At 40.2% G+C, this 26,011-nt stretch overlaps 1 protein-coding gene and 1 long non-coding RNA gene across 2 annotated transcripts; one reads left to right on the plus strand and one right to left on the minus strand.

The window, feature by feature from the left end:
* The first annotated feature begins 4,523 nt into the window (after window positions 1-4,523).
* Window positions 4,524-10,838, plus strand: LOC123635304. Its single transcript, XR_006734093.1, has 3 exons — window positions 4,524-4,558; window positions 8,762-8,906; window positions 10,703-10,838. It is a non-coding gene; the product is annotated as an uncharacterized LOC123635304 (long non-coding RNA).
* Window positions 10,839-10,867: 29 nt separating this feature from the next.
* Window positions 10,868-25,638, minus strand: C3H1orf105 (chromosome 3 C1orf105 homolog). The gene is given in 7 exon segments (XM_045547355.1): window positions 10,868-11,230; window positions 14,250-14,310; window positions 17,041-17,112; window positions 23,117-23,191; window positions 25,466-25,519; window positions 25,521-25,598; window positions 25,600-25,638. Coding segments are annotated over 7 exon segments (525 nt in total). The 3' UTR covers window positions 10,868-11,084.
* Between the last annotated feature and the right edge of the window lie 373 nt (window positions 25,639-26,011).

Consider the following 26,011-nt stretch of genomic DNA (forward strand, 5'->3'; position numbering starts at 1 on the left):
ACAATGTCATACTGGTGTTAACCTACCTTTTCCGCCTAATCTCCTGTTAATCTCACACAATGTTTCTATGACTTTTGCCCTGAATATGCTATTTTTTTTAATATTAGACATAATTTATTGAGTTCTTTACTGCATGCTAAGACCTTTTTTATTTTATTATTTTTTTATTTCAGCATATTATGGGGGTACAAAAGTTTAGGTTATGTATATTGCCCACGTCCCTCCCCACCCCACCCCCCTGCCTCAAGTCAGAGCTTCAAGCATGTCCATTCCCCAGACAGTGCGCATCGCACTCATCATGTACGTATACACGCACCCCCCCCCCCACATCTGCCCGACACCCAGTTGGTGTTATTCCCAAATGTGCACTTAGGTGATGATCAGGGAAACCAATTTGCTGGTGAGTACATGTGGTGCTTGTTTTTCCATTCTTGGGATACTTCACTTAGTAGAATGGGTTCCAATTCTATCCAGGAGAACATAAGAGATTCTATATCACCGTTACTTCTTATAGCTGAGTAATACTCCATGGTATACATATACCACATTTTACTAATCCACTCATGTATTGATGGGCATTTGGGTTGTTTCCACATGTTTGCAATTGTGAATTGTGCTGCTATAAACATTCAGGTGCAGATGTCTTTTTTATAGAATGTCTTTTGTTCTTTTGGGTAGATGCCCAATAATGGGATTGCTGGATCGAATGGTAGGTCTACTTGTATCCGTTTAAGGTATCTCCATATTACTTTCCACAGGGGTTGCACTAGTTTGCAGTCCCACTAGCAGTGTATGAGTGTTCCTGTCTCTCTGCATCCACACCAACATTTATTGTTTTGAGACTTTTTGATAAAGGCCATTCTCACTGGAGTTACGTGATATCTCATTGTGGTTTTGATTTGCATTTCCCTGATGATTAGAGATGTTGAGCATTTTTTCATATATTTGTTGGCCATTCTTCTGTCATCTTTTGAAAAATTTCTATTCATGTCCTTTGCCCACTTTTTGATAGGGTTGTTTGATTTTTTGCTTGCTGATTTTCCTGAGTTCTAAATACATTCTAGTTATCAGTCCTTTATTGGATGTGTAGCATGCGAAAATTTTTTCCCATTCTGTAGGTTGTCTGTTTGCTCTCGTGACTGTTTCTTTGGCTGTGCAGAAGCTTTTTAATTTAATCACGTCCCACTTATTTATTTTTGTTGTTGCTATGATTGCTTTTGGGGTCTTCTTCATAAATTCTTTGCCTAGGCCAATGTCTATAAGAGTCTTTCCCCCATTTTCTTCTGGAATTCTAATAGTTTCACACCTAAGGTTTAAGTCTGTTATCCACCGTGATTTGATTTTTGTGAGAGGTGAAAGGTGTGGGTCCTGTTTCAGTCTTCTACATGTGTGACTATGCCGTTTTTGATCAATGCTTTGAGTTTTTACATAAGCAGGCTCCTCTTCCTGGAATTGTCCCAGCCTACTGGTACGTTCTTGGGAAACTTTTATTGAGTTTACCTCCTTAATGAAGGTTACCTCCTTAATGAAACCTTCCCAGATGTGCAATCAGTGTTAGTCATTATGGTACTTGGGAGGGTTCCCCAAAGCATTTTGCACATACCTCTGCTATTACTCTTATCATATGGTGTTGTAACACATTATCTATCTCTTTCTCATTAGGTGTGAGTTCCTGTGGAGAAATATTGTGTATAAAACATCTTTGTAAACTAACCATAAAGCATAGTACTCCGTATGTATTAGGAAGTCAAATATTGTATCAATCAATACATGAATGAATGAGGGGTCTGGCTGGGGTACCTGTTTGTTAACCATGAACTCCTTTTTAAAGCCAGCACTGCCACATTCCTACCTTATTTGTCAATCCTTAATAAATCACTCTCATTGACTCTTGTGTAATAGTCAACAAAATGAAGAGATCAAAAAACCTTTAATGAGCACGGGGAGAGAATTTCTAAGCACAGAAACTCCAACTAAGAGCCCCCCCAAACACAATTTCAGATCCATCAGGTCATACTGAATTTAAAATTAATTAAAAAATTAACAATTAATAATTTATATTTATTGAGAGCTTTGTGCTAAGGTGCTTTAGATAATTATTTCATTTACTCCTCACAGCAATCCTAGGAGGTAAGTGCTATCCTACCCTCTTGATGGTATAGATGAAGGAACTCAGGCCTAGAGTGGCAAGTAACTTGCCTAAGTTTGTACCGTCTGGACTGGAACTCAGCTGGCGTGAGTACAGAGCCCAAGCTTATAGCCACTGTGGTTCATCACCCGCTTAGAGGCTGCCCCTCTGTGCCAGGTCTGGTACCAAGTACTCTTTAAAATTCATATATGGTCTCCTAAGACATTCTCTCTGCTCCTCCACACTCAAAACCTGGGCTACAGACCCCACTTAGTGCCATTTTCACACCTCTATCAAAGCACTTTTAACATTTTATTGTTGTTATCTGTTAACCTACCTCTACTGCCCAATTAGAGCACAAACTTCTCAAGGGCAGAAAATGGTTACATTTACTGTTGTATTCATAGCACCCAACACAGTGCCTATTGCTTAGTAGGTTTTCAGTGAATGTTTATTGAATTAAAATGAATCAAATGGAGATAAATGTCAGGCTAACTCATTGCTCCTTAGAGGCAGCAATGTCTGCCCCCAGAACTTCTTATTTCCTTTCTGCTCTCCAAGGGTTTCTCAATATTGAAACTGATGCCCTTTTTTGTTTAACTCAGAAATTTCACAACCTCGAAAATCATTAATCGGCAAAAGGTAACTAATAGCTGGATGTGCATCTTCTGCGTATCCTTACTAGCTAAAAAGACTGCTCAGGTTCACTTTAGTCACTTTGTATTATGAACACAAGAATATTTTGTTTTAAATATATATGTACATATGTATAAAATATTTCAATATTGAATGTAATTCTTAACATCATCCCCCTCCCCACAGATCATGATATGTTCCCACTGAGAATCCCTGGGCTGCCCAGTTTTGCTCTGGCCAGATTCCTTTCCCCAGACAGAATCCAGCCGCTTGAACCTTGTCCAGTGGCTGGGCTTCACCACAGGTAACCAGACTTGCAAGAATATGAACTCCTGCCCTTGACTCTTCCAAGTACCTCCTGCCATGTGAGCATGTGTGCACGCACACGCACACACACACACCCCTCCATCTCCTTCCCCACCAGGGCACTCTCCGCTTTATTTGGGCTCCAATTGCTGACCCAAACTCTAGGGCTAACTTGTGCAGGACATGTTCACTGACTTTGCCACACTTTTGGGCCTACTCTGCCTTCCTCTCCTCCACCTCCCGCCTTTCAAGCCTTGTTTACCCTGGTGGGCAAGTATCATGCCAGGACCTGGCTCCCTCTGGCCCCTCCCTGCCCTCCCATTCCAAAGACATGACACATTTCAATAAACCTGAATGTCTAACAGGCTGAGAGAACAAAGGCCTCTGCCTGCAGCAAGCATTTGGTATTTCCCACCCTGGAAAAACCCGACAAGGTAAGGCTTGGCTTTGGTTTGTAGCCAATTTTATCTCTCACACAGTAGAGGGAATTACTACTTTGAATTTCACTCTAACAAGGTTGAAGTGATTGGGTGATATGAAATCTTAGATATTGTATTGACCGAGAAGTAGGTATTGTTCATAATTGGAGAGGCAGAGTGGGTAGTGGTAGGAGCTCCAGCTCTGTATTCAAAAACACGTAAGTTCAATTCTCAACTTAGTGTGAACCTGGACGTGTTTATTTAACCTTTGTGAGATCCAATTTTCTCATTCATATTGTAGGATAATGATGTCTATTTTGTAGGGTTATTGTAAGGATGAAATGTGTCTCTCTCACAGTATTGAACATGCAGTAGGGAATGTAATTAGTGCTCATCTAACCACCCTCTTTACCAGCACATGATATGGATTTGATAATTCCAAATGTTAAATGAAAATATGTGTTTGTTCCTATGATCAGAGACTCTAAATGGAAACCTTGAGTGTGTATTGTATCCATCCTTATAAGAATCTTATCACTTAGAGAGAGATACTTTTATCCTCATTGTGGAACACAGGAAACCAAGACCCATAGAGTTTAAGTGACTTGACCAAAGTTACACAATTATAAAGTACCATAATTCTGGGTTTATCCCTGTGATTGTATCAACCCGATATGGTAAGAGTATTATCTCATGCTTACCAGAAGCTCTAAGTGGTAGTTACATATAACTTTGTAATTAAAAAGGAAAATTAACAATTATTTAATAAACAGCCCTTATTTGATAGCAGCATTTGAAATGAACAGAATGAAGAGGAGTACTTTTTTTTTTTTTTTGAGACAGGGTCTCATTCTGTTGCCCAGGCTACAATGCAGTGTCATCATCATAGCTCACTGAAACCTCCAACTCCTGGGCTCAAATCATCCTCCTGCCTCAACCTCCCAAGTAATTCTGACTATTTTTCTATTTTTTTCTTACAGATGGAGTCTCACTCTTGCTCAGGCTGGTCTCAAACTCCTGACCTCAAGTGATCCTCTTGCCTCAGCCTCCCAGAGTGCTAAAATTACAGGTATGAGTCACTGCCCAGCCAAAGGTTACTATTTTAAAAGAGGTCTTTGGCATTCTACAGAACATTATCTTGGTCTCTTTAACGTGTCAATAGCATGAAAAAGGAAGTTGAGGTACCGTTCTAGATTAATGGAGGCAAAAATACAATGTGTCATCATTGATCTGATTTGGCTTTGAATAAACCAGCCATAACCATCATAATGGACCAGGTAGAGATAACAACAAGGAATCATTCACATTTTGTTAGGTAAGATAATGGCCTTATGTATTACAGGATTGCAAGTTGAACTATTTAGTGGTAAAATGTCATGAGGGCTTTATTTTAAAACAGTTCAGCATTAAAGTTAATATACATACTGTTAAAAAATAAAATGATTCAGCAAAACAATACGTAGGTAAAGGAAAAGTGGAAAATATTGACAATTGTAGACCCTGGTGTGAGGATTTATAGGTGTTCTTTGTACTATTATTTCTACTTCTCTGTATATTTGAATATTTTACCAATGAAAAATGGATGAAAGAATAGGCCCTTAGGAATTCCTGATCTAAAGGAAGGGCTCTAAAATTGTTCCGTGGGGTCAGGTTCCTGCCCCTGTTCCCTTCGACACTTGTATCAAAGACTGAGAGAAAGACAGAAGGTCAGATTATCAAATTTGAAAGGAACAGTGAATGACAGAATCTAGATTTGGAAAGATTGTCACTGGCTGGAATCTAGCTAGAGGAACACAGATAAGGGAGAATATAGGGTCATGTACATAGGTTTCTTAAAAAGTAGCAGCTGGAGGAAAGCTATCAGAATGGCAATTCTCACTAAAAGGACAAAAAGTCTTTAGCTGGTGGCAAGTCAATGTGAGAGAATGAGTATGACTCAGCTCCTAGGAAAACTAATGCCATCTTAGCCTGACTTTCAGGTGGTAGAAGATCCAGAACAAGGGATGTTAAGAGTCCCATAGCCACATCTAGCCAGGAGCCAGCCAGGTCACATCTGGAGGTTTAGATTCCACTCTAGGTGCTTTTTGTTTGTTTGTTTGAGACATGTTCTCTTGCTGTGTTGTCTGGGCAACACAGCAGTACCATGACCATAGTTACTGCAACCTCAAACTCCTAGCCTCAAGTGATCCTCCTGCCTCAGCCTCCCAACTCGCTGGGACTACAGACACATGCCAGCATGCTTGGCTAATTTTTCTTTTCTTTTCTTTTCTTTTCTTTTCTTTTCTTTTCTTTTCTTTTCTTTTCTTTTCTTTTCTTTTCTTTTTTTCTCTCTTCTCTTCTCTTGTCTTCTCTTCTCCTCTCTCTCTCTCTCTCTCTCTCTCTCATGTGTGTGTGTTTTATAGAGACAGTGTCTTGCTGTATTGCTCAGGCTAGTCTTGAACTCCTGGTCTCAAGTGATCCTCCCACCTCGGCCTCCCAAAGTGCTAGGATTACAGGGCTGGGCCACTGCACCCAGCCAGATACTACATTTTGGGTGGCACTGGGGTAGATACAGAAAGGATGACTGGGCCATGTCACACTGGCCAAAGAACCGGGGATCTGAAGTTTAAAAAATAAAAAACTAAAGGGAATACGGTCCATGCTATCAAATATATCAAGGATTTTATGCAAGAGGGATTAGTCCCATGCAGGCAGTGCCTTAAAAAAGAACCAGGTGCACTTGTTTTGATAAAATAAAGAATGTTTGTAGAAGTGCCCCAGGGAAGAGCTACATTTTTAAAATGGATAGCATTGTGTGAAACATTGTTGCTTTTGTTTAATGGTAGGAGAACAATGGTGAATTAGATACAAAGAGAGAGGAAAAACAAGTGAAAATGTTTTGAAAAAGTTTAAAATGTGACATAAGCATGAAACTTTGTTATTATTTGCCAGTGCTAGCATTTCAGTGGCGAAACTTTCAGAGGCCAGAGATAAAATTTATTTTTTGAACTGGACACTTGCCTGAACCTTGTAGTATTCAAGGACAATGTTGTCTGAGTGTCAGGAAAACAAACAATTATTGATAGTTTATCACCTACATTAGCCGTCTGGCAACTTTGAAAAGTTTTCTCTGGTTTGAGTCACTGAAACATTCACATGGTTTAGAATTCAAAGAATAAGGGTGTACTCTGAAAAATCTTCTTTCTTGAGCAATTTCTGTCCTCTAGTCATTCAGATCCACCCCTCAGAGCCAACTAATATTACAATATCTTTCTTGTTTTTATGCATACCTTACTGTGTATGTATTTTTTTCAGCGTGAGAATCTAGGAGGAGTCTCCTGACTCTGGCTGTATGATATCCCCACAAGATAATCCCTACTACACGGACTAAATTGAGGACAATCTCAAGAGGTTTAGGAACAAATTTTCCTTGAAACAGAAGCTATATCTGCCAGTGCCTGGTTTCAATATTCTGCACTTCACTGGCCGGGCAGTTAAACACCTTGCCAGGGACTTCATGAAGAAAGAGAGATAACATCCTGTGTGGGTGAATATGACTCTTTTCCCTCTGACCAGTTTTCCTGAGAGGGTCACACAATGGCCTCTTTGTTCCTGTCCAGAGAGCTGGATGGTTGGTGATACGGAAAGCATTTTTGCTGTGATCACTGGGTGTTCGGTTTGCATAATAACTCATGCTTATTCACATACTGTCCTGCACATGCGCTCGCTCGCACTCTCTCTCTCTCTCTCTCTCTCTCTCTCTGTGTGTGTGTGTGTGTGTGTGTTTCTCCAATCAAAATTGTAAGTTCCTCAAAGGAGGCAGGGTTCTATTTCTAAAACCTTTGTAACCTTTGTAGCCTCACAGCTCTAAATTCAGGGACCTTAGTTCCTTTTTTGTTTGTTTGTTTGTTTGTTTTCCCTATTGCTTAGGAATGAACTTTTTTTCATTCTAAATATCTCTCAAATATGTGCTGGGTAGCTCCTGCATGGTTAGGGTGTCAACATGAGATACTGTTCTTATCCGCATTTAGCTACACATTTTTTCTAGAGAGACAAGAATTATATATATGAAGCATGGGCAGTATTTAATAATGTGCTAAATTAAGATGGTTTTGCGAATGACATGGTTGGAACAGGATTGATCATCCAGTTTTCTCTAGGGATTAAAATTTATCCATTTCTATAATAAATTTTCTAGTTTAACCTTGACTCCTCAAGACTTAGTTTATAGGTTTACTAATAGAAACAAGGCCATGGTTTTTCCTCCTCTTGTAAATCTTCTATGCTCTGTTGGGTAGTGCCTTCCTCATCACCGAGACCTCCCTCAGCCTGAGTGACGACACCCAAACAGGACATTCTAAACAGGGCTTTCCTTGGGAGGAAACAAGGCAGTTCTGCCAAACTGGTTACAACCAGGCTACTTGGAGTTATATGGTTCTTAGATATATTCAGGTTCATGGGCACTCCAATGTGGGATGCCCCCAGTCCCAGGATGCAACAGGCCCTGACAAGCCTCACATAAGATGTGACAGTCATGGGCAAGGGAAAATATGAGTGACCCTGAGCAGAACACATGGCAGTGGAGACTACGATTTCCCAAGGTTAAACTGGAAACTGGACGTGACAGTGGCCTTGAATTAAATACTTGGCTTTTTTAAAGCTACAGCTTGGCTTTTCCTAAATACAGAATTTCTTTCCATTCCTGGCAGTAAAGGAATTATGCAGATTGGTTTGTTTTTAAGTTCCTTGTTAGAGTGAAGAAAGATGAAAGAGTAGGTGTATTTCTGACTCATGTCTGTGGACTTATATTATATCTTTTTTTTTCCAGCAAATCACACTTTTGACTTGAAACAAAAAAAATACCCAAGATTATTCATTTTACAAAATTAATCTAACTGTATGTGACTTTGAATCAGGAGTAACATTATGCATAGACTTTCATAGTGAAGAAAGTGCTCTGGCTCATTTATGAGAGTTTTGGATGATGCTAAAGAATATGCAGTAGGTGAAATAACTGATGAGCCCAGATTATTACCTCCAAGGATCCAATTCAGTGCAGGAAAGACAGGGCCAAGAGGGATAACAGTCAGTCATTTGACCCCCACAGTGCAAACAGAAGCAGAGTTTGGTGTAAGATGATTTATGTTAAACTTTACTACTGGTAGAAAATAAAAATCAAGCAGCATAAATGCAAATCTGTTTGCAAGTTTAAATTGAAATGATAGCATTGGGTTAGTCATGTGGGGAGGTATGTTAGAGTTGGGCTACTCAATTTAGGAAATTCTTCCTGCAGTGCCATTACTCTCCAGGATTTGGTTGTGGGAGTAAAGTGAGAGGAAATTCACCAGCTGGCTAACTGTTCAACAAAGCTGCAGATGGGGCATCGCTAGTGTGCTGAGGCCATACTACAACCAAGTTGAGATGTCGGATTCTGGGAAGTGAGTTCACACTAACCAAACGAAAATAAACTAACAATCATCCATATACATAATTGAGAGTTCAAAGGGAACTAGACTTCTTGTGCGAATTGGTCAATTCACTCTATTCTCACTGGGACACTGTTTGAGAAATCAAATTAAGATTATAAAGTTGTTAAGCAGACAATCTGAGCAAAGGGAATTAAATGATGCTAAAAGTTATTATAGTATCATCAAACTTTGAAAACCCACCTTTGCCTCTTCTGTAATATTTCTGCCAAGGGACCAGATTATTCAGATGAGTGAGTTAAAACATCCTGACATCTCTTTCCCTGCAGGGCTGGAGGTGCAAGGGCACATTGCGTAGACCAGAACTTCTCAGAGTATAGACTAGGGACCCCTCAGAGTCTCTGAAACCCTTATGAGGTGTCTGTGAGTCACAATTACTTGCATAACAATATTAAGATGTTATTTGCCTTTCTTATTCTTTTTACAAATTTTATTTATTTTATTGATACATAATACCTTATTCTTCTCTCCCAAGTACAGTAGAGCTTTCCAGAGGCTACATGACATGTGATAATGTCATCATTCTGACAGCTAATGGAAGTGTTTAAAAAGTTTCTCCATTTTAATTTCTAATATAAATATCAATAGATATAACCCACATTTTAAAAAGTTCTTTAGAGTTCTCAATATGTAAGACTGTAAAATGTTCCTAAGATCAAAATGATTAAGAAGCACTGATATAGACCATCCTTTTCTGTCATCATACTAGTAAAAATCAGGATGTTATTATTATTTTTTAATGAGATTTTACAAATGTCCAAATACTATAGATGAAGCCATCTTGAGATTTAGGAAGCATTCTATCTCACTGGCCACAGAATATTCAGATTATCTCAAAATCTACAAATAATTGTGTATGGAACATGTATCCCCCCTAATGCATGGGTATAGGTATACTCCAATCCTTTCACTGGATATGTTAATTTGTGAAGAAGAAGAAGACAACACTGTTACCTGTGATGTGTCTGTCCTTTAACAATTATCTGAAATGTGACCAGAATTCTTGGGCACTGTTTTTGGAGTTCTCTGAAACCAAACCTACCAGGAATATAGGGCAACCAATCAAGTTTTTCTATTTTTTTTGTTAGTTTGTTTGTTTAGGTTTGTTTGTTTCTGTGTAAGAACTGAGTTCAATTTAGGCACCAGGCCATTTGTTTGAGAGTTTTGAAGTTTATTCTTCATATACATTTGGCATAGAGGTTGGTTCTCACGTGTTGGTCCAGTGTCCATTTACTCAGGATCTTGGGATACCAGAAGGCCATTGTCTCCTAAGGAACAAAGGAGGCCTTGTTTTTGTTTTTGTTTTTTCCCAAACACCAGCTTGAACCAGAAAAAGGGGCCTTTTTCATATAAACCCTTCTGAAGCTGAGCATGGAACATAGGTGCCCATAAATATAATATTTGAGAGCCTAGAATTTTCTTTTGTCTCTTTCTCATTGCAGACACATGGGCCAGGACAGATCTAGAGGACCAGGACAGATTTAGAGGCATATATCCTCAAATAAAGTAGCTCAACTATAAAACACAAGCACTTGGCACGGAACTGACTGAGCCAAGATTAGCTGGACATCTGATGTATGCAAGGTACTAAAGGAGGTGACGTGAGGAAGGTGAGGTGAGGCACAGGCTCTGGGCTCTAGTCACTTGCCAGTCACTGTACCATAGTATCCTCTGTCATCTACTAGAGTTAACTGACAGAGATAATGACGGAAGAGTGACCTCCCTTTCTCTCCTTTATTCTCAAATAGGCTGAATCCAAGAGGGACCTTCTGGAGCCATCTCTGGCCCCTGCTGTGAAGGAAGAGCTGAGATAACTTTCACCAAAAATTTGTGTCTTAGAAACAGAAGTATGTTGTCTATTTTAACACAGATAAGAGCCTTTAACAAAATAAAATGAGAGACACTCACCATGTTCCATTTTAATCAATAAATCCTTATAATATAAATGAAACCAGTTTGTCGTTAGCAGAAGTGAGTAAGAAGATGGTGGCAAGAGCTCGAATACCAGCAACTCTTAGGAAGGCAAAATTAAGTCATCTTTTTAAAGGGAGGAGAAAGTACTAGAGTCAGAGAGTGGCTTGGTGGATTGTTTTCTCTCTGGGAGTCTGGAAGGTGGTGAGCTCTGACTACTCACTTCCTTGTCGTCTTGCCCATTGATTCTTTTTTGGGCAAGGAAGTAGGTTGCATCTCCTGCAAAGTTTTGTAGGCATCTGACAGCAGTCCATGGAAGGCAGCTGTCCTGGGGCCCAGCATGGGCAGTCTGTAGCGAACACTCTCTGGAGGATAGTGCACAAAGGAAGGAAGGACAAGGGCTACTTAGATTCTGTTCTTAAAGCAACTCACAATAACCAAAGGCCACCAAACCTTATAAAACAGATTCTAAATTCACATAAGAAATTCTTTTAATAAAATCATCTTATCCCCTATGATATTTAAGCTTTTATGCATCTTGTCAAAGAGGCCAAAAGAAGTACCTAGAAACAAAACTCACATGTTAGAAGTAATTGCCAATTAAATTATAAAGGTAAAACCTGTCTGGAGTTGTAATATGAATCAAAGGGAAAGAGGATTAAATTCTTAGGAGACTTTTCAGGGACATACATATAGTTCTGTTCTTTAAAAAAAATAAACAAATGTGATCTTACAAAAAGGCTAGAGTAGGGAGAGAAAGTACTTCATTTCAAAATAAATCTGTATTTTGTGAAATAATTTATTTTAAGGTTCTTTAAACCATCTTGACCTCTTACCATCCTGACCTCTTCTTCAAATATGATTTGATTTATAGAAAGTTGGTTAATATTCAATTTTGCCAAAAGACATACTGATTGAAGAAGAGCAAATCACTGCATGGAATAATGCCTTCCCATTGGGAATTGCTGAATAACTAAGGGCACTGGAGCCCTGAATTCTCTGGAACAAGCTCCAGAGAACAAGGCCCAGCTGAATGAGAGCTAGAGATATTACCAGATCTCAAATCTGGGCCCAGTTTAGTATCATTGCTATAATGAAGAGGAAACAGCAGCCCAGGGTTACGGCATGAATGGACTGAAGACACAAACCCAGATATCCTTAACCCTAACCCAGTGGTCTTTGTGCTGTCTCACACCACTGTGCAGGTGGTAGGCCCGAGTCAGGTGGTTAGCATCTGTACCAATGTTTAATGGGACCAGGAACCTGTGGGTATCATGGGATTCTGAGACCTGACCAAAGATTCATGAACCCAGAAGGAATTCCTATCACTTTTAGAGATAAGTTCTTTCTGTTTATTTTGTTCTTGTTAAAGATTATTTATAATATATAAGGTTTAGCTGAATCTTGGAAAATGCTAGAAATCACTGTTGTGACCAATAGATGAGTTAGACAATCACTGGCAGTAATGTTCTCTGGGATGAATCAGCCACTTGGTATTTGTAGCACGTCCACAGGGTACACAGCACAGGTGGGTGGTGGCTTCAGCAATAAGAACAAGAATTGCAGCATGGACGTGTCTCAGCTATAGAAACCAGTGGGGCTAGGGCTGTATCAGCCGTTTTCCTGGGTTGGTCAACGGTGAAGGCTGCTTGTGTTGAGTGTCTAGTTTTCAGTGGGACAAAACAACTGCTCTGGTTTCACAGGTGGGAACATGGAGGCCAAGCCTATACAGCAAGATGAGGATTCAGATCCAGGTCTCATTGCTCCCAGGCTTTTTCCATGACGTCAGAGATCACACACAAGAGCAAAGGTCAGCTCAGAAGAGTCACAATGGGAATCAACAGTAGATTCCCCAAGCTTTAGCTCCTAGCCAGTTTTACAGCCACTCTCCCTGCAGTCCCACCTCCAAGATTGTCTTAGGATGGACTCTATGGGCAAGAACCAGGGGCATCCAAGATATCGCATGCTGTTCCTGTGCATACCACATCTAGCTCTTAAACTGCTGATTGAAGTACACTCCCAGGGCTAGTAAATTGGTGAAAGACATAGTGGTACACTGTCCTATAGGATGAGAAAATAAATATTTTTGCTGAGGAAAGAGCATGTAAGAAAGAGAGAGAGAGAGAGAGAAATGTGTATGTGTGTGTGTGTGTCTGTGTGTGGTTGATTCAATCCTTTGTAAGGCAGGTCTGAAAAAATCCCTGTCCAAGGGAAACTCAGAATGAATATAGATAACCCTAAAACCAACTGCACATGCCTATCTCCTAGTGTTGCCTTGGCTTCAGGGGAATAAGGTGGTCACAGACCAGAGAACAGCGGAGTAAGGAGCTTTCATCAGGTGGATTCTCTTAGCTCTAGGCTTGTGGTTCCACTTTGGCTAAATGAGAGCCAGGAACTAGGCCAGTATTTTTGGATACATAAGAAGTGATTCGTTGGGACTGGCAGCTTTTCACGGCACTCGAGTGGGTATCTCCAATCCTCGGCTGTTACTCGAATCTCTGGTACTCGCTTTTGGCATCCCCTCAACACATCTCCTCTATCCTCAAATTTCCTTTCTAGATCCCTTCCCAGCTCAGTTCTGGCTGTAGCTCCCCTGCCAACTCCCAGGATAGAGCTTAGACTTTTCCATCTGCATAAAGTGAACAAAATAATCTTAATTTTCCTTACCGTATATATCAAATGAATGAAAAATTTCAGGTGGCTTCAGTTAATATGGGAGCAAATGAGAGGATGGACAAAGTCACTAAAGTGACAGACTATGCAGCACTAAACCCTTGAAATATATCACCCCAAAGAATGGCCCACTACCACCATCACCAGCCCAGTGTTCTCTAAAGAATGAGACTTAGGTCAACGCTGAAGCCTGGGCTAGAGCCACGTTCCTTGCTTCTGTCAACAGCATGTGAACACGAGAATAGCACTGGGCAGCTGCCGGGGGAAGGCAGACACTTTAGGGAGTCTGAGGGGTGAAAGGCAGGGCCTTGGTGAAGCCATTCCAGGGGTGAGGAGATGCAATTCCCTTCCCGTGTTGATCGGGCCCATCAGGACTGCCTGTGGAGGGACTTTCATCTTGTTTCCGCCCCATCTCCATGGAAGGTCTTCAGCAGGTGCATTATTGGTCAGAGCCATGTGGCATGGAGAGGGCCTGCGGAGGGGAGTGATAGAGAGGGACAAGTGAGGCCTGAGGAGGGCACAGGTGGGGCTGGAGTGAAGGGAGGGCTGGGAATCAACCCCAATGGGTCAAAAGGTAACATGTGAAAGAAAAAGGGATGAGAATGGGACTCTGCTCAGGAAATTTAGAAATTATTTCAGGGATTAAAGTCTTCATTCTACTCCCCTGGGCACAGTATGTTTCATGTACATGTACTCCAAAAGAAAGCAAACCTTCTGAGATGTCATCATGGGAAGGTTTAGGTATAGTCCGGGCTTTGGGTTGATGAGGACTCTTCATTCTGATTGGAAGGAGCAAGAAAACCCATTAGTTAATTGGGTAGGGGTTGGCTGAAAGGAACGTGTCTTTATACATTTTAAAACACAGATGGTCTCCTGAATCCAACACCCATGAACATGGTGGTCATAGGTTCACAGGTGTTGAAGGCCACTTCACAGCAGTGTGATATGATGGTCCAAAGATACTACTTCTGAAGCCTTTTTTACTTAGTGATATTTTCTACTTAGTGATATTTTCATGGATTTTGATAAAACCTTCATTTTGAAAATGTTTTAATCCACTTTCAGAACTTACATAGTCTGAAATAGGAAATATTAAGGAAAGAATTCTCTAATCTCCAGAAAAAAAGTAACAACTCTTCCAGATCAGTAATCTACCCTAAAAGAGCAAAACTGAGAAAATATTTTGGTTATAATTTTCCAACTTTAGAGAAAATGTCCTGATCATATCCTATTTCTCCTGGTGGCCAAGGCTGTGGAGGTGACCCTCAACCAAAAAGTGTACGAGCCCAAACCATTTCTAAGTGGTTTTTGAAATTGCTTAATTTCAAAAGACTGAGAAATTTGTAAACTTTGAAGTGCTATCTAAGGCTCTCCACTCATTTCATGGTTGTTACTTCCACAAAGATCTTCCACAATCATTTGTGCTTTGCTACCAAAAATATGACCAGTTCAGCCAGTTTATTTTATTCAATTACCATTGGAGGACTGAGAAAAAGAGAAAGAAAAACCCCTTCTATTATCCAGTTTGGGCAAACAGGGAAGGGGTATTTTCGGGACTGAATAGTTTAAAATCTGTCTATTCTACAATTCAACAAATATTTATCCATCCTTCTATTAATATCTTGTCTTCTTCCTCTCTTGTTCCCTCCCTATCTTCCTTTTTTCATCCCTTTCACTCAACAAACACTATTTTCATTCCTGCAATGGCTATAATTAAAGTCACTGTAAAAAAATTATTAGTGAGGAAAATCTCACTTGCCTATATATGTAGTGAGACAAAAACTATGAGAACAGATTTTATAAGCTACAAACAGAACCAGGACCTTGCTTTATAGTCATTCTAGCTAAGTCTCAAACAGAATTCGTACACTTTCCTTCACTACACTGAAAAAAAAAATACAACTGCCAATTTAATGACACTTCTGGTTGGTGGTGACATGATTTCAGGATTGGTTCAATCTTTGGTCTTATTTAAAGGGATAAGAGCTGTTTGTTTAAAATACAACCAACTAATGCTCTAGGATTTAGGACCTGAAGTATAAAACTTTCAAGACAAATAAAAGGGGCCAAAAAATTTCAAAAGTCAATATCAGGCCAGGCACGGTGGCTCACGCCTGTAATCCTAGCACTCTGGGAGGCCTAGGCAGGAGGATCACTTGAGGTCAGGAGTTCGAGACCAGCCCGAGCAAGAGTGAGATCCCATCTCTACTAAAACATAGAAAGAAATGATCTGGACAGCTAAAACTATACAGAAAAAATTAGCTGGGCATGGTGGCGCATGCCTGTAGTCCTAGCTACTTGGGAGGCTGAGGCAGTAGGATCACTTGAGCACAGGAGTTTGAGGTTGCTGTGAGCTAGGCTGACGCCACGGCACTCTAGCCCAAGTAACAGAGTGAGACTCTGTCTGGAAAAAAAAAAAAAAAGTTTATTTCATAGAAGAGTGAACTTTTGCTCAGAAATCTCGATTTTAGATAGTCAGTTTTTCATTTAAAGTCTATAGAGAACATTTTTTAGAATTGCTTTCATGATGACCAAAAGTTCTTTAAAAGTACAAAGTCAACATAGGTAAATATTATTAATGCTAGAGCTTGTACTGCCCAAATATCCATTTCCTCCTGGGCCAGGCACCAGGTACGTGGTTTCCATGTATCTGAGTTTGTACATCAACCTGGAACACATGGTCCTAAGGTCATAAAAGGAATCAGAACATCTCCCACTGTGCAACATAAGGGTACAAAAAGACCTATTTATTTTCCCACAATTATTGCTCTCTGTATGAGGAAAAAAATTAAATATTACCATTAGATCACATATAACATTTTTGGTTGGTTCTATGTAAGGGTGACTGTATGTCCACCCTCCAGCCCTCTGTTGTAAGGCAAGTCAGCCTATGCTTATGCCTTATCCAAGGTAAGTCCATGTTTTGAGTTTTTTAGTAAAGTAAAGACTGAGTCCTTATTCCCTGTCTGATAGTTAAATACAGGAAAAAAAAAACTTTGAAAAATAAACTAATCAGAATTCTCACTGAATCTTATTTCTGTTTTTCTGTTATACTTGATCCTGATAAGAAAGCTGTAAATGACAGCTAAACAAACTGATAAGAAAACTTTAGTTACTAAAAATAGCAGAGGATGTCTTGGATTTAGGATAGGTTATGTGTAATCTCCCAGATCTTGTGAATTAAGTATGCCATCTATATGGAGAATGTGTATTTAGTTCTGCCCAAGTTATCAAAGAAATCTCCCATCCTATTCCTTATGCCGTTCTTGTGAAGGTGAAAAGGAAGACTATACTTTCTACAGTAGTTTCAAAAGTCATTTGAGCAAAAAGGTGAATATTTTGTTTGGTCTAATTATCTGTTTTAACCAGAAAATGGAACCAATCAAGAAGCCCATTCCCTAAGCATCCCCTAAACATTCTACTTGCTATGCTTCTCAGTCCACTATCCTGTGTCTTCAAAGATAACTAGAATTAAAGTCATGTCCTGGTTTAAATCTTTGACTTACCTACGACTCATAAAATTGTCAAAGGATAGTTTCAGATCATCTGGGATTATCATAGTTCTTGGTTGTACCTGAGCAAGAAAGTCTCATTTAGAACATTGCCCACCACTGCATTCTGATTTAAGTAAATAGTGTACCACCTTAGCGAACTTGAGTTGTACTTGATATAAGAGTTACTCAAACATCCTTCTGTGATATGAACCAGAGGGTATCATTCTGCCTTCAGGTCATAGGGTCTTTGTTCTTCCCTAGTTATCAGTTGAAATTAGATACCTGAGGATGAGTAAACTTTCGAAATCTGTTTGTTTAAATACCCTCCCCCTACACACACACTCTTCAGGTCTCAGGTCACTATAACTTTCCCATAGAGACTCCTGACTCCTGGACTCCTGTTTGGTGGTCTTCTGCCTTATGTTCTCAGAACTTCCTCTACCAAAATACTCATAACCTTTAGATTGTATTTACTTGCTTAATGTCTGGCTCTTCTGAAAGACTTTCAGCTTCATGAGGGGAGAGACCATGTCTCTATTTCTGTATTTCCAACTCCCAACACAGTGCCTGTTTAGGAAATATTGTTTGATCAAATTAGTGAATGAATGAGCCCACTTTGGAGCACAGTTGAAAATTTTAATTGTGTCCTTTGTAAAGGGCTAAAATCAATGTACAGTTACAGTATTTTTGCTTAATAAATATATGGTATTTTCTTGAGATTTTTCAAATTTGTTCCTGGAACTGGATGTTCGTCTTCTTTAGACAGTGTGTTTTTACTAAGAAGCATTTTTCATTATTTCTTAAAAATTATTGCAGCTATGACAATGAAATGATAATCACAAGGATGTGGGTGCAGGTGTTCAGCTGGTCTACACAGTGAATGACTTGTACCAAGTGACTCACATTTAAATTTATGACACAACAAAGTTGAAAATTACAACATGTCAAGGACCTTTAGAGGTACTTGACAATAGTGTACACAAATGCCAAGCATCTACTACATTTAATCAGATTGTTCTCTTAACTCATTAGCTGAGGGGAGGATGGAGGAGGGGGAAGAAGGGGTGATCTGGTAACAAGGAACATCTGGGGGTAGTGGGGGCAGCAAAGCTTCAGTGAGAACATGAGGAGAGATTTCTAGATACCTAAAAGGGGATGAGAATGTGCCAGAAATAGACTGTCATTTTTCAAAATTTTAAAATTTCATCTTGGCTCTTCTCCAAAGAAAGATGCAGGAAACTCTCGACTTCCTCCTGAATGGCATGATCCCTGTTCTAAAGTCCCTAAATCCAGCTAGTACTATTGTATGCATGAAGTGGGCTACAGGGCCTACGTCAGAACAAAGCTGCCAAAGATGGCATTTGTGATTCTCAGAAAAAGTGTATCATGGTGAACTCCTATTCATTGTTGAAAACCCCAAATCATCTTTTTTTTTTTTTTTTTCCAGAAAGACTTCCTTGATATTTAGTTTCCCTTCACTCCCCATCAGGTTTATTTTTATTTCTATTCCATACATTTTATTGTCATTATTTGTTTATCTATTGACTCCTTAAAAGTAGGACTTATGTCATATTCTTTTTTTTCTCTTTGTAACTATTACCCATGGCCCATGACAAGCAATCCATAAATATTTGTTGAAATAAACTGAATTATATAATAGGCTTTTGAAATCAATTAATATAAGTGTTAGACAATGCCTACCTACAGTGTGTCTAGTTTGACAGTCCTACTTTTAAGGGCTTGAAACTATTAACTAGAGAGCAATGCAGATAACAGAAGGACTACAAAACATGGGCTTTAAGGGGAAGATAAGCTGCTTGGAGCAGAGATGTGATAAAAGACAATATAGTCAAAACCAAGGCAAATATCCCTGGTGATTAACGATCATAACCATCAATAGGTATTTCTGCCGCACTAAATGGTTGAGCTCCTGGCTCAAGGTTACATAGAAATATGAGTATTTGCACAAGCCAGGTACTATTTAGATTTGCTTTTTCTGAGATTCATTCAGTTTGCATTTTTTATTTTTAAAAATATTTTTCTATTGTTAATCTTTTTTATTAAGATGTAATTCACAGATCATAAATTTTATCATCTTAGTATACAATTCAGTAGTTTTTAGTATATTCAGAAAGTTGTAAAACAATCACCATTATCTATTTCCAGAATATTTCATTATCCAAAAAGAAACCCTGTACCCATAGCAGTAATTCCTCATTTACCCCTTCCCCCAGTTCTTAGCAAACACTGTCTATTTTCTTGTCTCTATGGATTTGTGTACTCTGGATATTTCATACAAATGGAATCAATATAATATGTGACCTTTTGTGTCTGGTTTCTTTTACTTGGCAAAATCTCTTCAATGTTCATCCATTTTATAGCATGTATCAGTACTTCACTCTTTTTCATGGCTAAACAATATTCCATTGTATAGCCAGACTATATTTTGTTTATTAATCAGGTGAAAAACATTTAGGTTATTTCCACTTTTCAGCTATTATGAATGCAGCTGTTATTAACGCTGCTGTTATGAACATTCTTGTACAAGTTTATGTATGGACTTATGTTTTCAATTTTCTTGGGTATAAATCTGGGGATGGAATTTCTATGTTATACGATAACTCTGTGTTTAAGTTTTTAAGAAACTGCCAAGCTATTTTCCAAAGCAGCTGTACTATTTTATACTCCCATCAGCAATGGATGAGGGTTATAATTTCTCCACACCCTGGCCAACACTTGTTATTGTCCATTGTTTTTATTATAGCCATTGTAGTGGGTGGAAGGTGTATCTTATTGTAGTTTTGATCTGCATTTCAAGATGTTGAGCATCTTTTCATGTGTTTATTGGCCATTTGTAGATCTTCTCTGAAGAAATATCTATTCAAATTTTTGGCTTACTTTTTAATTGGGATGTTTGTATTTTTGTTGTTTAGTTGTAAGAGTTCATGGTATATTCTGGATTCTAGTCCCTTATCTAGTACAGTCCCTTATCCTATGACTTTCAAACATTTGGGTTATCTTTCACGTTCTTGATGATGTCCTTCGGAGCACAAAAGTTTAAAATTTTGATGAAGACCAATTTATCTATATTCTTTTGCTGTTTGTGCTTTGGGTATCATATCTTAGAAACCATTGCCTTATCCAAGCTCACAAAGATATATATCTATGGTTTCTTCTAAGAGTTTTATGGTTTTAGCTCTTACATTTAGGTCTTTTATCTATTTTGAGTTCTGTTTTATATATGGTGTGAGGGAGAGGTACAACTTCATTCTTTCGCATGTGGATATACAGCTGTCCCAGTACTATTTATTGAAAAGACTACTCTTTCCTCATTGAACTGTTCGGGCACCCTTGACAAAAGTCAACATAAGAACTTATTTCTGGATTCTCAGTTTTATTCCATTAATCTATATGTCTATCCTTATGCCAGTACCACATAGTCCTGACTGTGGCTTTGTGGTAAGTTTTGAAATCAAGAAGTACACACCCTCCAACTTTGTTCTTCTTTGTTAAGACTGTTTGGCTATTCTGGATCTCTTGCATTTTCATATGAATTTCAAGATATATTTGTCAATTTCTGCAAAAATGGCATCTGGGGCCAGGCGCGGTGGCTCACGCCTATAATCCTAGCACTCTGGGAGGCCGAGGCGGGTGGATCGCTCAAGGTCAGGAGTTTGAGGCCAGCCTGAGCAAGAGCGAGACCCCGTCTCTACTAAAAATAGAAAGAAATTATTTAGACAGCTAAAAATATATATAGAAAAAAATTAGCCAGGCATGGTGGTGCATGCCTGTAGTCCCAGCTACTCGGGAGGCTGAGACAGAAGGATTGCTTAAGCCCAGGAGTTTGAAGTTGCTGTGAGCTAGGATGACGCCACAGCACTCTAGCCTGGGCAACAGAGTGAGACTCTGCCTCAAAAAAAAAAAAAAAAAAAAATGGCATCTGGGATTTTTGAGAAGGGTTGCATTGAATCTATAGATCAATTTGGAGAGTATTGCCATTTTTATAATATTAAGTGCTCCAGTCCATAAACACAGGGTTCTTTCTATTTTGGTCTTTAATTTATTCCTACAATGTTTTATAGTTTTTGATGTCCACTTTTTATAATTTTTTGTTAAATTTATTCCTAAGTATATTTTGATGCTATTATAAATGGCATTGTTTTATTAATTTTATTTCTGGATTGTTTATTGCCAGTAGATGGAAATGAATTAATGTTTGTATATTGATCTTATGTCCTGAAACCCAGCTGTAGTCATTTATTAGCTCCAATAGTTTTTTTTGTGTGCGTGTGTGAATTTCTGCAAATAGAGATATTTGTACTTCTTCCTTTCTAATCTGTATGGCTTTGTTTCTTTTTCTTGTTAATTGCCCTGGCTAGAGCCTATAGTATAATGTTGAATAGAAGTGGCAAGAGCAGACATCCTTGTCTTGTTCCTCATCTTAGGGGAAAGCACCCAGTCTTTCACCATTAAGTATAATGTCAGCAGTGGGTTTTTCACAGATGCTCTTTATTATGTTAATGAAGTTCCCATCTATACCTAGGGGTCTTTTTATATCTTCCCCAGAATCTCCATTCAACTCACTGCTGAGAGAGGAGGGGTGTCATAGTGACCACAGCAGATCTTCGATCCCTTCCCCTGGAAGGACATTGAGGTGCTACTGCATAACATGAGGCAAGGGTATTTCATGCTTATTTTCTTACTTTCTGTAGCTTCCCGTCAGGTTCTGACAGCAGTGGGGAAGAGTCCTTAAGCACTTTTGTGTTTGAGGACCTTCCTTTTAGAAGCTGCAGCAAAGGGTAAAACTACATCATGTGGTTCCACTCCTGTCAAGTCAGGACAAGGGCAAAGGTCAGAGACGAGGTCTTAAGAAAGAGGGCAGCTGCTGATGTTCCCAAGTGTGCCAACTGGCCAGGGGCAGCCTAGGTGTGGGGTCAGTGCATTACAAACGTGGACACAAGTGATTTCAGGAATAAGACCAAGAGAAATCCCAATCTTAGTTTCCCAGACTTCAGCCAATGCTAATATTGAACACCGTGATCCTAATTGTGTAGAAAATGAACATAGATTGCAACATTGAGGTACAGCTTTGCCAGAAGCCTCAGTTACATTTGCAAATTCCACAGAAAAATTTTACATGACTGCTGCTCTTTTCCATGTCCTACTAGCATGAAGCACTTTTGCCATGAACTTAGTGAAAGCCTCTTTCATATCACCTCTTGTTCTTTTACTTCTTGGCCTTCCTCTTAAGCACGTTTAGCTCTGCCTTCCTCCCCAAGTCAAAGGAAAATTACAGGATATCAGAGTTAAAGAGAATCTCCCGCAACCTCTGCGCTAAACCTAACCACTTAAGTAATTTAACACTTAACCCAAGCCTGATCCCTATCCTGACCCTAATAACCATCCTAACTCTAACCCTAATCCTTAAATTAACCCAAGACCTAACTCCAACCTGGTATGGCTTCCCTCCTGAGTCAGGCCTCTTTCTTCAGCAACTTGCAGACTACAGAGGCTTGAGTTTGTTCCCTCCACATCCCCCTTTCTATCCTCCTTTCTTTCCCTAAGACTCCTCCCCTACCACCTTTCCCCACCCCCAGTTACACATATCCAGGGCAGCAGACACCCCACCCCCCACCAGCTAGAAAGTACTATAGACTCTCTCTCCAGCTTTTCTCCTGAGGTGCTGGCTAAATTAATGATAAACTCAAAGGTTAAGCTGTTTGTTTCATTCTTGCAATGGTGGAGAAGGATTGTGTGTGCATCTATTTTGTGTTGGGGCTGCTAAGCGGCAAGAGGCAGCTCCATAACCTCCTGAGCCTCTTGGTGCAGTAGGTGAAGTGGCTCGTCTCTTCTGCTCTGGCCCACTTATCTTGGTTCACTTTGGGTTACTTGGAATGCGGAAGGTTTACCATATTGTGTCAGTCGATGGTGCTCCCGGGACCAACAGTTCCTCATTTGCAGCCTTTATCAAGGCCTTTCCCACAAGAGGCCCCATCACTGTCCCTCTCCACAGGGCTTTGGTTGGGGAAGGGTAGTGCTGTGCTCTGGGGGTGCCCATGCCAATCTCTGCCATACAACACCTACCGTATTTATTTCTCGACATGTGGAGCACAGCTGCTGGTTTCTGAGCAGTATGGAGTCACTCTGGTTCCTCCTGGCCTGAGGGGAAGGAGAGACAGAGAGGTGAGGAGATGGTTGGGTGCCTCGGGCAGCAAAGAGGTGGGGGCCTTCCAAAAAAACAGAGATGGGCACTGTGGTCTGAGCCCCATCCAGGGTGGATGTTGAATTGGGGCAGGTTCAGAAAGGGTTTAGGGAGGAGGTGTGGGGAACGAGAAGAGGAGGCATGTGTCTCTGCAGCTCGGGGAGCAGCTGGGGTCTTCTCCTACGGTGACCTTTGCTGGATTGGTCTGCCAGTAGCTTCCTCCTGTGAGAGACATATGGCACTTGGGTTTGAGGACTGAAAACTATTGATAAAGTTGGATTCTTTTGACAAATAGTTAAAATATACTTCATTTTTATAGGGCATTTAAAAGAATCAACTCAGTATTACAATGTTGTGGGTTGATACGTCAAAGTATGAGTGTGAATGACTAGATTCATTCATTCAATAACAAACATGCATTGTGAGGCAAAGTTTCTGGCCCTAAGGAAGACAAGAGAAGAACACAAACTCATTTATTTGCCCATCCATTAGGTACTGGGGACATTGAGATAAATAAGACACAGCTTCTGACCCCAAGCTGCTCACCACCCAGCAGACTGTGTACCACAAGGTACGATGGTGGATGGTGTGGAAGGTGCTATGGTGGAAATACATTGAGGCCACAGTGAAACTGAAACTGGTCACTGAACTGACAGGGAGGTGGCGCAGAGAGGGAAAGGTCTGGGAAGGGTTAAAAGAACAGGTAATGCTTGGGTAGGTGTTTGTGGGGTGAACAAGGAGAGGGAAGGGTGTTCCTAGCCCAGGAAACACTGTGTAACAAAATAGAAAAATAACCTAGCAAGTCAGCTTCAGACCAGATTGTCTGCTGGGAGGAGGGATGGAGTAGGAGACTAGAGAGGAAGTGTCTGTATGTATTGATTCTTCAGCTTCAGGCCAATTCAACTTTCTACCATGTCTTCTTCCCTGACACCCTGGCTGTGGTAACCCCTGCAGCTCAGGTTCCTCATCCAGCCCTCATTTCTCTGAAACTAAGATACCTCTCTGAAACTGTTATTCAAGACTGGACACACTAAATATCACAGAAGAGACAATGATACCTTTGGGCCTTCAGAAGAGAGAGAGACCACTTCTGATTGGAGGGTTCAGGAAAGCCTTCTAGAAGTGTATTTTCATTCAGTCTTAAGGGGTTAGGAAGACCTGGACAGGGCAGCTGGGTGTGGGAGAATCCTTAGGCAGGTTTGTTTTCAGTAGGATTAGAAGCAGGTTCTTATCTTCCCCACAATTAATTCCTTCACTTTTTCCAGACTTCCGTTTTCTGTATAAGGATACTATTAGACCACACAGGGATTAGAATCTCAGAGTTCTTTGCAAATCAAGCAACATATATATCTGTGAGATCTCCAAGGTGCACAGTAGAATCTTGCTAGGTTAATGACAACTGTAAATGTGATTACGGAGTACCATAATCATGATGACCGTCATCCCTTGGAACCTGAAGAAGGAAAGGATTTATATGTTGTCCTACCTGGGCTTATTATTAACTCCTCAAAATCCTCATCTTTTAAGACACAGAATGGATGTTACTTTTCTCAGAAAACCTTTCTCCTGCCTCTCCTACCATTCCCTGCCTCCACCTGCAACCTCAGTTGGGTGTCTGCTTCTCTGGTTGCATTGTGGACTTGGTGTAGCTTTCTTTGCATTTTGTATTCCCCTACTTGTCATCCTCCTCCTCCTTTTTTTTTTTTTTTTTAATGTGTTTGTTTTCTCCACCAGGCTGAGAGTTATTTAAGAGCAAGACCATGTTTTACACATCTTTGTATTCCTGGAACCTATCACAGAATCTGGCGCATCGTAAATATTCAACAAATGTTGGTTGAATGAATGAGTCATTGTAAGCATTTTATCAGCTGTAAATATGGACACAATCAACATATGTACACCTAAAACACAAAATACATGTGTGCATGAAGATCACTGTCATCACACTGCCTTCAGGGAAAGGTCAGAGGACATTAGTGTTGTACTACAACCAACTCAGTCTACTCAATGTGCAGGGAACAGCACTGGCTGGGAGCCCAAAGAGCTCTATTCCAGACCTGGCTCCATGAGCAGCTTAAGCAACTTTGGTCAATAACGTAAACTCTCTGGGCCTCTCCTTCCCTACTGATGATGGTCTTTGTGGACAAAAAGACAAAGGCAGATACTCTAATTCTGTCCTCGCTTCACGTGCAAAGGTGAAAATCAGTCATTGATCGGTGGCTGTACTCCACCTCAAACTCACTATTAGCTGAAGCCTGGCCTCCAAGAAGACCTTCTCTACTCCTCTGTATTTGGAAAGGAGGTGAGGACACTGGGGAGACCTGGAAGGAAGCTGTGATTGGCAAGTTCAAAGTGGATGCAAACAATTTGGGGTTCCATGTTCTGTAGGCTTCATTTCCTCCATTCTACCTAGCTTTCCCAGCCCCCAAACCAAGGTCTTTTCCTCTGCAGCATTCCCATCTCACTCTTGCTTTCCTTAAGGCCAGCTTGGCAGCAGTAGCAGGCATGGAGAGTGAATTATCCAGGTTCACAGTACAAGCCCCTGCTCCTATCATGTCTAGAGCCAGAGGCACTGAAATGTTAATGGGACTCTCATTTTCCAAGCAGCTGTCCTCTGGACAGCAGATAGCAGTTGTGATGCGAGAGTGACAGCAACCCATCTGTAGCCTGGCCAAGACATGATGCAGATTTCAGCCAGTCCTCAGAAGCCAAGGCCTGCTCCTCACACTTTATGGTTGGAAACGTCCTAATATCTGAGGACAATCTCTGCTGAGGTT

Source organism: Lemur catta, chromosome 3 (genome assembly GCF_020740605.2).
Source record: "Lemur catta isolate mLemCat1 chromosome 3, mLemCat1.pri, whole genome shotgun sequence".
NCBI classification, from domain to species: domain Eukaryota; kingdom Metazoa; phylum Chordata; class Mammalia; order Primates; family Lemuridae; genus Lemur; species Lemur catta.